Source organism: Meriones unguiculatus, chromosome 10 (assembly GCF_030254825.1).
Source record: "Meriones unguiculatus strain TT.TT164.6M chromosome 10, Bangor_MerUng_6.1, whole genome shotgun sequence".
Lineage (NCBI taxonomy): Eukaryota > Metazoa > Chordata > Mammalia > Rodentia > Muridae > Meriones > Meriones unguiculatus.
In genome coordinates, this window is record NC_083358.1 from 70141477 (window position 1) to 70154929 (window position 13453).

The 13453-nt window shown below is 37.9% G+C and overlaps 1 protein-coding gene across 3 annotated transcripts in view; it reads left to right on the forward strand.

Moving 5' to 3' along the window:
* Positions 1–13453, forward strand: part of Bank1 (B cell scaffold protein with ankyrin repeats 1) — a 274453-nt gene that overhangs the window by 66975 nt on the left and 194025 nt on the right. For all 3 annotated transcript variants that reach the window (XM_060392659.1, XM_060392660.1, XM_021656994.2), the window contains exons 3-4: positions 2038–2189; positions 8977–9115. In XM_060392659.1, the coding sequence (XP_060248642.1) occupies positions 2038–2189; positions 8977–9115 (291 nt within the window). The remainder of the gene's footprint in view (positions 1–2037; positions 2190–8976; positions 9116–13453) is intronic.

A 13453-nucleotide genomic window follows, 5' to 3' on the forward strand; every position in this document is an offset into this window, starting at 1 on the left:
CAGCTAGGGTCAGGAAACATTGGAACAGCCTCAGATGACCTCAACAGAGCTTATCGAGTATAAAGATAAGTTTTCTAGCCACTGAAGGCTGGAGTACTTAGGTATGGATAACGTCATGACTCTTGTTGAAGTGGCATCAGCATTGGCGGTTCCAGTGTTCCCAGGGCAGCTTGAACTTCCTCCGGTCATCCTTGAAATGTTCAAAGCAACCAGGTGACCATAGTGACCATAGATTAGGTCACCTAGGGGGTGTAGTATAGTTGAAAGGTCCATACTCATAGCAGCCTCCATGAGGTAAGGATCTGTTAACTGCCATTTAAGGAGCCAGATGCCTGCTGGAGACGGTTTTGTTTCTTCCCAGGGAAAGTGAACAGAGACTCCAGGAGCAAAGCTATTCCTAACAGTACTAGCAGTGCAAAACAGGGGCTAAAGACCCACGAGAAGAGTTGGGTCCCTCTAGTCTGTCACAGGGTAATTCTATGGTTTTACATATTAACAACTTTACTTAGAAGGATGACAACGGTTCCAGTTTGTTTGAACTGTGGTGGGGTAGAGGGTTTCCTGGCATATGGTATTTTCAGCACTGAAGCCAGAAAACTCCTAGGTATAAACTGGGAAGGGTGGCTTCCCCTATCTGAAGGCAGAAGAAAAGACACAAATGCAGGAATAGGAAAGAAGCAGTCACTCATACTGCCCAGGATTGGTGGTGGTTATCTCTGATGATCTGGATACTGTTGACTTTTGCGACATGGTCTTGACACTGTCTTTATAACGGCACAATAGCCCTGTCTGATGACATAAAGATTTCCTCGATACAAAAGCAAGACCCCATGCTGGAAAGCCAAGCTTTTTTTCACTTGCCCAGTCCAGTTTTTCTAGTGACACCTTTTTTCTTTTGCAATCCCCCCCCATTTTGGGGGGTGGGGTATGAGTGATACTTTGAGGTGATTCTAAAAGTTACAGATATGACCTCATTCTGAAAATCCCAATTCCAACCATATGATCTGAATAAACACACTTTAGGTATTAAGACAATGTGCAGTTAAAAGGGGGGGGGTGGGCTCATTATTTATCACCTTTTTCTTCAACTGAGAACAATGTTTGGATAACTGAGAGTAAGTGCTGTTACTGTATGTTAAACAAGGCAAACACCAGTCACTTTACCCATCTTTAAGCTCTGAAACCATACTAAAATATTTCATTATTCCTAGATTTTCCATAGAGAATTCATTTGAACTGAATGGAACCTAACTATGAACACCCATATTTCACTATTTTTATTTCTGTGCACATGTATCTGTGTAAGGAGACACACATATGCATGAGTGGCTAAGGAAGCCAGAAGTCAGCAGATACCCTGGAGCTGGAGTCACAGGAAGTTGTGAGCTGCCAGATAGGGTGCTGGAACTGAACTTGGGTCTTCTGGAAGAGCAATAAGGGCTCTGAACTGCTAGGTCATCCAGCCAGCCGTGTATTCCAACATTAAACTTAGTAGGTACAGTTATTTTACTTAATACTTGTTCTATAATTATAGTTTAGCCCAGCTTCACCTGGAACTCGTTATGTAACCCAGGCTGGACTTGAACTTTTACCATAACTACATTTTCCCCCTCGAAAATTTTGGTATTACAGATGGAACAGCCATTCCGAGCTTATAATTAGTTCTCAGAAATTTGAATATGTATATACAAGTTATTACTTTGGCTTAAATTATTCCAACTGAACTTTTTCTTTGTAATTGTCACAGGAAATGAATTTTCTAATATTCTACTGGTTTATTAATAGCAATAAAAAACTGTGATATTTGGAATTTTGTGAACATTTGACAAGCAGACGAACATATAATCATATAACTGATGTGGCTTAGTCTTAACTGTTACAATAGTATTTAATCAAGAAATATTGTCTTAATAATTAAGATTATTGTTTCAAACTGTCCTAGACTCAGTTCTGTACTGATGAAATTTATTCTACAGCACTTGGTCTTTTAGCAGGGGATGGAATGATAGTAACTTGCATTTATGAAAACTTTTCCAGGTCCTGAAGACTACCTTGAAGTCAGCTTTCCAACAGATTTAAGAGCAAACTCTTCTGAGGAAACAAGTGGACAGAAGCAAACTGATGACTTGGAAACATCAAGACCATCTGTACCTCAGGCTCTAGTGCTTCCGGGGGAAATTCCATGTGAGGTCAGTGGCGGTGGCCTTTATTTAAGTGCCCTGTTGTTTTCTTAAACACCACATATCACTGTGATGTGATTCCCAGTTAAGCTAGTATTTTATTTTACACTTTTTCACAACTACATCCTCAGAACCTAGAATAATATCTAGCACCCAGTAGGCATTTCATACAGATTTGTTGAATAATTGGACACTGGAGAATGTCCAAATGCTTTTATTTTATTATGTTTTTTAAGCAAATGTGACTTGACACTTTAAAAAGATACATACCTACTACATATACTAAGGTACATTTAATAAATTGATTTAACAATAAGCAGATTATTTTATTTTCCTTAAAATATTTCCTTTAAATATTTATTAAAAAATCATTTTCAATCCACTGTTGAATAGTACTTAAAATCATTCATTTTTGACGACCATTTTAAAATTGTACATGTATTATTGAATGGTGACATCATACCAGGTGGAATAATAAATCTCTCAGGAATAAGTGTACAGTTAGAGGGGAGGATTTGGAGAAAGCAACAAAACAAAAGCATTCATGATGTTTCTTCTCCTGAGCCTTTCGTTGATTGGTCCACTAAAAGAAACCACTGGAAGAGCTTGAGTCTCAGTGCAGGATCTCAATACATATGTTGTTCTTGGGTGGAAAGCCAACAGAATAAAAAAGCTTTATGGGAGATAAAAAAAAAAAGTTCATCTAGAAGAGGATTTACATGACCTGCTATCAGGAGGTCTCTTGATGGCTGCTGATGGTGGCCCCTCAACCCTGTGGTCAGAGAAGCTGAACATTCTGTAGGTTGCTGATATTTAAATCGCCTACTTCCATCCAGCAAGCTGTTATAGCGGAAGACTTGCTCATTTACATCACATTACCATCAGTTATAGAGGAAGATGAACCACTCAGACACGGCCACAGACATGCCAGGAATCTGCACTGTATACTTGCGAGATAGCAGGCATATATGCATAGGCAAAGAAAAGTTACCACAGGCGAAAGAATAGGTAGCTTACATTGGGGAGGCAAAGGCTAAATAGCCAAAGCTGGCAGCAACTATGGAGTCAGAAACAATAGAAGAAACAGGGGAAAATGGTAATAAAAGCAATGTGATCTAGTCTCAAATAGATGAAATCAAAGCAGGAAATAAAATAACTCTAAGGGTAAAAATAGTTCCCCAGGAGTTATGCAATGAGTCTAAATAGCTGATTTTAAAAATATCTGCTGCAGTATAATTTGGGTATTATAAAACCCTCCCCTTACTAGTTACACAAAATATTGAAGTCTGATATCAAGCTTCAGTTGCCCTTAAGCAGACATACCTTATTCAGAAGAATAGTCTGGGGTCCTTTCAATAGATCAGTCATGGGCTTTTTTATTTTATTTTACTTTTATGGATGTGGATAGAATTATTTCAGGACCTTGTAAAGTTAGATTATTTCAATATCAAATCTCTCTTGAGAACCCTACTGTCTAAAAAAAAATCCTAGAAGTTATAAGATCATATAAAACATCTTAAACCCAGCATCATACTCCAAAATTTCAAAATAATCTCATCCTTTGGACCCAAAATAGTTATCTCAGACAAATCTTGAGCTCTCAGTAAGTATATCTTAGTATAATTTGAATCCATATACTGTTGCCAGGCACCACTGAAAAGACCATTTGGTTCCAGCTGAGTGAAAATTGTGTTTCTGGTTTCCCTGGAGAATGCTCAGTATATGCCAATTTTCTGAAATGACAACCTTTGAACTTCACCTCATTTCTGGGAAGTCTTCTAGGTAGTGGGTAGGCACAGAGCAGAGACTGATACCCCTTCTTCTAAAAAGTGATAACTGAGCTTTCTCTGGAATCCTAAAACTTCCAGAGTTTATCAGTGCTAGCCCTGACAGTTTCTAGGTAACTGGAAGTGAGCCTCATTCACACCTAGCACTGTTGAAACCCATTTTGCAGTTCTATGTGTCCACCATGCAGACTTGGCCAAGTGTCCAATAGCAGCACAGACTTCCTTCCCTTTGAAGAGAATTAGCTTATTTGCTGCCTCCCAACCCTGCCCCTGCCCTTGCCCCTGCCCCACGCTCCTCCCCTTATAGTGGCTTGGTCTGTGGACCTGCCTCCTAGGTATTTCAGCTCACCATCTGTTCTGTTCTGTGGAAGCAGATTCCATAAATTGCTAACTGAGTTGGAGCTGTAAGCTGCTCCCTACCTATGATCCCAGGAGCTGGCAAGCATTGATCCTTCTGCCGTGTAACCTTTCCCAGAACCTTTCTGTCCACAGACTATCAATCCCTAAGCCTTGACAATCTTGTGCTGCTGCAAAACATGAGAAAAAATGTTTTCTCTTTAGTATTGATCCATTGTTTTCTTTATTGTTTTGAGAAAGAAATAAGTGGGTTTTCTGTGTAAGCCTCAACTGGCTTCTGTGTACATCCTTTCTTTAAGTTTTTATAGAATTGCATACTTTGTTGTATTTTAAGATAGAGCCTTTTTATTTGTTTATAGCTTAGGAATTTGGTTTTGTAGCAAATTACTCTGGATTTTTGCATTGTGAGTGACATGTTGTTAAGTCTGCAAAAGGTATCCATTGTTCAAATAATGCAGTCATTTTCACCTTTCTGATGAAATTCACATGGAAGGAGTTAGTTCGTTGATGGTATCTAGATCAGTATCTTTTTGCATGCTCTGCCCACAGTCAAAGATGTGATTCTATGAAAGTCTTTTGCAAAATCCCATGGATAGTGGTTCTCCACTGGGAAGAGGCCTACCTTTCTTTTATATGGGGAGATGATAAGCAATTGTGCAAGCATCTCTGATTGTCACAATCACCACTGACATCTAGTTGATAGAAACCCAGAAGCTGAAAAGTCTGTTACATAATACTCATGGCAGACAGTAGCTTATCTTATCCAAAGTAGCAATTCTACTGAAGTTAAATCCTGTCTCCTGGTGTACACCTACAACGAATGAGTCACCATCACTTCTGCCTAACGGTGACACCGAGAGCTCATGCTCCTTTCTGTGGCGTCTGTGAAGTTGTCACAGTTGTCCTGAATTCACTCACTTTGTGAGAAATGTCAGATCTTTAGTAGCAATTCCACTAACACCTTTCACACCTTTTACATAAGGCTTCCAGAAGCACTGTCCTCCAATCTCTCACCTCTCCTGCTATTGCTGTGAGTCCCCATCAAGGATTTGGTAGGGATGTCTTTATGTCCTTTGCAGAAGTGCTGACCTCAAAAATAGTTGAGAGTAGGCTTCTTTTCTTCCTCTTGTTTTATTGTGTGGAAGAACCTTCATATCACTGTTCTTTCCTTTTTCTTTTTTTTTTTTTTTAAATTCTGTCTCTGCTGGTATGGGACAGATTGGTGTCAAAGGAAGAAGCCTCTGCAGTAAGTTTAACAATCCCATGAACTTGTCTTTGTTGAGCTGGCATCTCTTAACAAAAATTAGTCACGAATGTATGAAAAGCAATAGGTCACTGTGCAAAAGCCTTAGTGGGGTGACAGTGATGTACAGGGATCTCAGTCTTCTACCTGTGTTTAAATTTCAGCCCAAAGACCCTAGGACAACCCCAGTGTTAGGGTTGTGTGTGCGGAGATATATGGCTGGTTCATAAATTACGCCGCAGGTTCCACATGGGAGGTCTTATTAGGGGAAGGGAGGGGCTCCAGAGATGAGGTGGAGAAAGAGGGAGAGAAAAAGAAGGAGGGGGCGAGTCCTCTTATGAGGTGACCCAGTGCATGCGCAGAACGAACAGGTGTTTGCCACAGGTGGTCCTTTTGCCAGGTGGTCCTGTCGCCACTGATTCTGGAGCTGGCTTCACAGATGCTTGATGTCAGGTCCCGTGGGGATGCCTGTTTCCCAATCCCAACACCCACTACATACATGCTTCATTATAGACCAAACCTCAGTCCTTTTGATAAAAATTTTAAGTTTTGTGAAAAATAGAGCAACCTTTAGCATTTACAATAGTGATGATCATAACCTATTCTCTCTGAGTTCTTAGACCCCTCCTCCCCTCAACAAAGGGCACCAACACAGGGGTGAGAAGCACTAAATGGCAGCTTCATGATTGATTTTTATGCCATTTGAACATCCTAACTCTTTCTCCTTGGATCCAATGTGGCCATGCAATTGAAGCCAGATCTTCTCTTGGGTTAGGCTGCTGACTGCAGGGAGATGCAGGTATATAGAAGGCCAGTGTGGAGGGCAGTAAGGAATAGGGCCCAGCTTAGTTCAAAACTTGTCATCTTTATACAGACGTTATTTCATTTTAATTTTTAGAACATCAGAGGACATGTTGTGTCCATAATTCTCAGAAGATATAAACATTTTGTAAAAATTTAAAAATGCTATCAGAGTATCTTGGATGAGGAGAACTAACAAAGAAGAGCAAGCTTGGCTTAGTAATGGCCAAAAGGCAGCTGTAGAGGAGTTAGTGCTCACTTGAAAGTTCTAAAATTCTTGCAAGCTAAAAACGCGAGGAAGGATACTACAAAATCCGAGTTAGACTTTGTTAGAAGGCATAGCTATGAGGAGGCAGAGGGAAAAAAAGAGCTGGTCAACAAAGCAACATCATCTGTAAGCAGGACCAGCTGCCTTACTTGCAGTACAAAACAAAAATGCCAAGCCATTTGTTCAAATTAGTTTGCATTTAGCACATCAAACCAATGGCAGGGCCCTGTAAGGCCTGTGTGACTGCGCAGGTCTTAGCTGGTACAAATGAAGATTTGGGTACTTCATTTAGGGTGTCTTGTGTTTGGACTTTTCGCTGGAATGGTTGAAAGGTGGAGTCCTGCCCTCTATTAGGGAGGAGGTCTGACGCATAGGAACCAGCACATGTGGGGCTGCCCATGATTGAGAATGAATGAGCCAGCTTAGAGAAGAAAATGTTTGGAGAGCACGCCTGTGCTTATCAACTCTATAGAGTCGAACAAGGTGTGGCTTAGGCACTGGAAAGAATGCTAGAGAATCTTAAACCCTGGCTCTTGAGGGCTAGAGCCAAAATGGAGTGTGAAGTCATTGTTTGGGGTTGAGGTGACAGATGTTAGACATGGGAAGAGCAGCTGGGACCATGTTCCTTATCTGCTGACATGTTACATCCCAGAGGCAGGAACAGTTAAGATGCAATGATAATAATTTCTATGAGGCGGGATCTATTCTCTTTGTGTATAGCTGTTAAAGAGAAAATTAAATCAAACTTGGATAAATATTTGGGTTGTGACTGTGACGGATGGGCGAAGCCTAAAGTGTACCTGGTGTCAGGCAAATGATTGAAAGCATTAACATACTACTTGTAGAAAGGCCTTGGTATAACATTGTAAGATGTAAGTTTTATTAGCGTGTGATTCTGCCTAAAGCAACAACACTGTAGAGTAAGAAAATTTAAATCGATGGCTTTTAAATATATATGATATCATGAAAGCATATCAGTGAGTTTCCTACATACCGTCAGGATGAATTTACTATGACAACAGCTTTTGAGAGATGATATCAGAGACAGTCACAAAATATTTCACTTTTCACAGAGTCGAAAAGCAGAATATAAGGAATGATGTGGATTTGAAAGTTATATATATATTTTTAAAGAATTGCACTTTATTTATTTATTATTTAACTTTATTTTATGGGCATTACAGACAGTTGTAAGCTGCTATGTGGGTGCTGGGAATTGAACCCAGCTCCTTTGGAATGGCAGTGTTCTTAACCACTGAGACATCTCTCCAGCCCTATAATTCCTAACAGTTTTTATAATATAATCCTAAATTGCTCTGCTTGTGACAGAGAACAGCTGTAGTTTTCTCCATTTCAGTGTGTGTGTGAGCATGTATACATATGTGTGTGAGCCTGTATGTGCTTGCGTATTTATGTGTGTGTGCATGCACTGCATGCATACATGTGTCTGTCTATTTGTATGAATGTGGGTGTGCTTGTGTGTACATATGTGCGCATATCTGTTTGGGTTCAAGAAAATGTCTTTATAGAAAAGGTGTTTTACCATAATTTCTATAAAATAGATGGCCATCCAAAAGTGTTTATCCATTCTTAATATCTATATTAACTGCACTCTTCCCAATTGCAACATTTGTTCTGGATTTAGTCCCTAAACTGTGGTCTCCATCTTTTTACCTTTGTCTACAAATCACACTTCTCCAACATCATTAAAGCTTGAAAGTTTTAGTTGTGTAACTTTCATCATCTCAGAAGCTCTCATGGTCCCTAAGTATGCAAATACCCAGAGAGATTCTACTATACAAACTGTGGAGCTATACAACATTAAGATTGTATTTTAATTGCTAGAGGTCCTAAAGTTAAATTTGTTTTCACACATACATACTAACACTCACACAAACACACACACACACACACACACACACAGAGAGAGAGAAAGGGAAATGAAACTTAAAGTTAAAATGTCAAGAGAATGTCCTTGGGAAAGGAATTGCTTACTGGCTTTATTACTGTCAACCTGCTAGTCTGTATAATGGGTTTGATACCCTACAGTGGGACGCCAGGTGCAGGAAGAGGCAAGGGTAAAGGACATAACTTATGTTCTCACTGTTTCTCAGTTGCAAAGCATGGTTTGGGGATGGAAGAGGATTTGATAGATATCAAAGTGATAAGTGTAAAATGCAATGAGCCAGGCATTTATGTGTTTATATCCAGACATGGTTGGAAACACAAATAGGGCAGACTTATTTACTGACAGTTTAAGATTTTGATCACTAATGTAGCAGGCACTTTGGTGAAGAACAAATCTTTGAAATGCTTAACATATTGCATTTTTACCTTAAGAATCCTGGAGAGATATTCATTCTGTTGAAAGATGAACTAATTGGTGAAATTCTGGAAGTTGAATTTATATCACACAGCAAGTGCCTCCGAACACGGCCAGCACAGTGGAATAAGGGCGTCTGGCAAATGAAAGCTGCAGGTGAGAAATTCTGTGTTTTAATAAGAATAAAGCCTCTCCCTGAGGTCCTTTCCTGTGATTTATGATAAATGGTTTCACTTCCCTACAGAAACTGAGTTTGCTCTGCAGGTGCTTCCTGTGTTAATTCTCACGTGGTCAACATTGTTATTATTAATCTGATTTGCAAAAGTGAGATTGTGTAAATCTTTAGAACTTGGTTTGTATACCATTTAGGGAAATGGCAACCAGTAACATCGAACATCATTAAATATCTCAGTGGAGAATACTTTGACATATAGTAGCTATTAAATACAGAATTAAAATATTTCCTTTAGGTAACATGAGGATCCACTGATGTTTAATTTTTATTAAAAAATTTTGTTTCCTTTACTTCTGTCTCCATTCCTAGCACTGGAAAATTTTTGGCTGTTTTGTAAAACTTAATTCTTTTTCAGTATTTTCTTTTTTTGTTTGTTTGGGTTTTTTGTTTTGTTTTACTTTTACTTTTAAATAGAATACATTTATTTCTTTTTTATTATCTTTTTTATTTTTAATTATACTTTATTTACTTTGTATCCCCCCTCTAGTTCCCTCCCTCCTCCCCTTCCAATCCCTTTCTTCTTCCCTCTTCTCCACATACTCCCCTCCCCAAGTCCACTGGTAGGGGAGGGTTTCTTTTTCTTCCTTCTGATACTAGTCTGTTAGGTCTCATCAGGACTGGCTACATTGTCTTCCTCTGTGGCCTGGTAAGGCTGCTACCCCTCAGGGGTAGGTGATCAACGGGCAGGCCAATCAGTTCATGTCAGATACAGCCCCTGTTCTCATTACTATGGAACCCACTTGGACACTGAACTGCCATGGGCTACATCTGTGCAGGGGTTCTAAGTTATGTCTATGCATGGTACTTGGTTGGAGTATGAGTCTCTGGGAAGACCCCTGTGTCCTCTAATCATGACAGCACTTCAACAGATATTTTTCTCATTTTCTTATATTATTTCTGAAGCTAATCATTTGATTACTCATCTTTGTTTGCTCTATGCTAAGCTGTGTTGAATTCCAAATTTTATACAGACTAGCCACAAGTGCTTACAGTTTATTATACTTATACTGAAATAAAAATTAACTTATACATTTTGGAAAGGTTTTAGATAAATGGAGAAATACTTGGTGCTGGAGAGATGGTTGAATAGTTAAGAATACATACCACTCTCACTGAAGACCCCAGGTTGATTCCCAGCACAGATTCCCTGCTCACAACTTCCTATATTTCCAGCTCCTGGGACTCTGACACCCTCTTCTGGCTTCCACAGGAACCTGCACTCACATGCATGTACCCACACACAGATGTACATACACGCACAAAATTTAAAAGAGTGAAAATAAAAAGAAGTGTTTTTTTTAAGTTATGAGACTATTTGTTTTTATTTTATATGAACTTTGTAAATATTTTATATGAAAAAGTATTTAATCTTATAAATGTGGAAACAGAAAATATTTATGATTGCAAAGTGTATTAGGTAAATCTTGAGCTCGTGATTATACAGTTCATTTACATTTACAAGCAGGCATTGTTTATTAAAGTGAGTAACTCTTCTATGGATTCCTCACTCAGCAGGCATTGGAATTTTAGTTTTCAGAAGCAAACATTCAGACAGGGCTCCTTGTTGTGGAGAAACGTGTAAATGTGATGGGAAGAGCTCTCTCTGTCTCTTCTTTTACTTTCTTGTTCCCAGCTCCTATTACCCTATGTCACATATTTAAATGATTTAATGAACAATAATGTCTGAGTAATTAGTACCAGATTTCAAACTAAATCTAGTTAAAATAAATCAATACAAAAGGCCAATATTACAAATTAAGAAGTATTTAAATAATACTTTCCAAGTAGCGGATCAAGATGTCAAATAAAAGTAGCCACATTAGTTACAGTTTTTACTTGTTATACTTAACTCTGGAGTAGGAGAAAGAATACAATACAACAAAATTCGGGAAACAACTAAAAGGAAATATTTTTTAAAACATTTTAACACTGAGATGGGTTAATATTTTAAAAATAGATACTTGAAAGTATAGGCAAGAAATAAAAAAATAGACAAATAAAATGTTATTAAGGTAAAAAAAATTTAACACAGCAAAAGAAATGATTGATACAATCAAGATTCAGCTACAATAGTTGAGAAAGTATTTATAAACTATTTGATAAGAGATTATTATCCACAAAAATAGATAAAACTCAATAACAGAGTGGTACTATTATGTCTTATACTTTTTATTGTTGTTGTTTTAAAATTCTGTTTTATTTCCTGTTTTTATTACTTGCCTGTTTCCTTAAGAGACAGAAAGGAGACATAGTCGTGGAAAGAGAAGAGAGGAGACAGGAAAAAGAAATGTGTGGTCCAAATATGTTGTATAAATTTCCAGTGACAAAAAAAATAGGAAAATTCTATAAATAGACACTTAAAAGAAGTGATAGCAAATATGTGGCAAAATGCTCAGGATCCTGAATGCTAGAGAATACAATGACAGCATCATGGCTCACCATCTCCTGTATCAGAAAGGCTGTTACCAAAGAGACAAAAAGTAACAAATCCTAACTAGGATGTGTAAGGAGAGAACACTGTTGGTGAGAATCTAGCAATACAGCATTATGGAAGGAAAGCCTCCCTACAAAGCTGAAGAAAGCCTTGCCATCTATCCCGCAGTTCCAATCAGGGCACTACCCCAAAGGAAAAATAACTGTGAGAAGGCGGAATCTGCCCTCTCATATCGATTGCAGAACCGTTCACAGTAGCCAAGGAACAAAAATCAACCTCCATGCTCATTAAGAGGGAAATAGGTAAAGAAAATGTCTAACTTATGTGAATTCGTATGAATATTACTCAACCATATAGAAAATGAAACAAAATGAATGAAAATGAAGAACGTTATGTGAAACAAGCCATTTAGAGAAAGATGATCGCCACATGGTGCCACTCCTTTCTGGAACTTGACCTGAGCTAAATCTTAAACCGAATCAATATATATTTTTTTTAATTTTACAAGAGATAACACCCCTACCACATGTTTTCAGCTGGTAACAGTGCCAAACTAAATAAATAAATAAATAAAAATCCAGTACCATATTCAGTGATGCTCAGAAGGAAGAAAATTTCCATCCTCTTTTACTAGGTACCGTTTCTTTCCCTTTGACCTATTTCAGCATCGAAGTCTGAGGTTTTTACCTGCGAGAATGACCTCTGGTTTGGTGCCTCCCACCCCCATCTTTTCAGCTTAATAATTTAATGTTTCTATAATCACTTGATTTTTCCAGGGACCCAATTTTTCCTAACAGTATCTACGACCGATGCAATTTAAGATTACTACAGTTCTGGCTTATAGCGAAGTCTTAAAAGCACGCTCAAGTTTTCAACTAGAAATATGAACTAATTTCTATGCAGAAGAAACAGAGTGTTCCTCTGGTACTGGCAATACCAGGAGGAAACAAACCTAACAGCAGGGGGGAGACTAATTAAAAGTTGAGTGAAATATGCAATGTGTGAACAAAATATTGACTCTTTTTATTAATTATGAAACTGTGCTCTAGATAACATAAATTATAACTTCATATCTCATGAAAAGATCATTAAAAGTCCATCAGGAGACATGGCCGCTTATGCTGAGCTTTCACGGGAAAGAAACAATTGATCAGTACATTTCTGTTTAGTTTATGATTCATGACTATTATTATTCTGGAAAACAGTTTTGCAGTGTTTTAAGCTGGGTTTTATATAAAATCTAATGAAATCACATTTATTTGGCTCTGGCAATATCAACTTCGTTTTAACCAGGCGTCCAGCACATTAGCTCATGAGATGCACACTGTAGCATTCACTCTTGTGATTTTTCTTATTCCCTGCTGGAGACCTATTCTATTTTTCTTTTTTTGAGAAAATGATGACACTTTTGGCAGGTATCATTTTATAATACAGTCTAAATATCATTCCAAGAATGTGAAGATGGAAGTTTTCTCCTTGATCTTGTTTGGCTTAAGATTCCTTTTGCTGGCTTTGGATTTACCTGAACTAAATGATAAGAGCTGTATTAGTATTAATGTCTTCACAAAACGGTTCAAAATTAGTGCCTAACTGTTAAGAAACTTAAACATTCATTCTCAGCTGTTCAGTATTTTGGTCTTTTCATTAGACTTCTTCTTAACCCCCGATATTGAATGACATTTTTTTTTTCAGAAGAAATTGAGAAATATATGAATTTCAGAGTAAAAGTTGTTAAAATCTGTCCTTCAAATAGATCCAAAGGCAACTTTTACTTATGTTAGTTACACTGAAATATTACTTTTTAATTGTACAATTATTATTTATT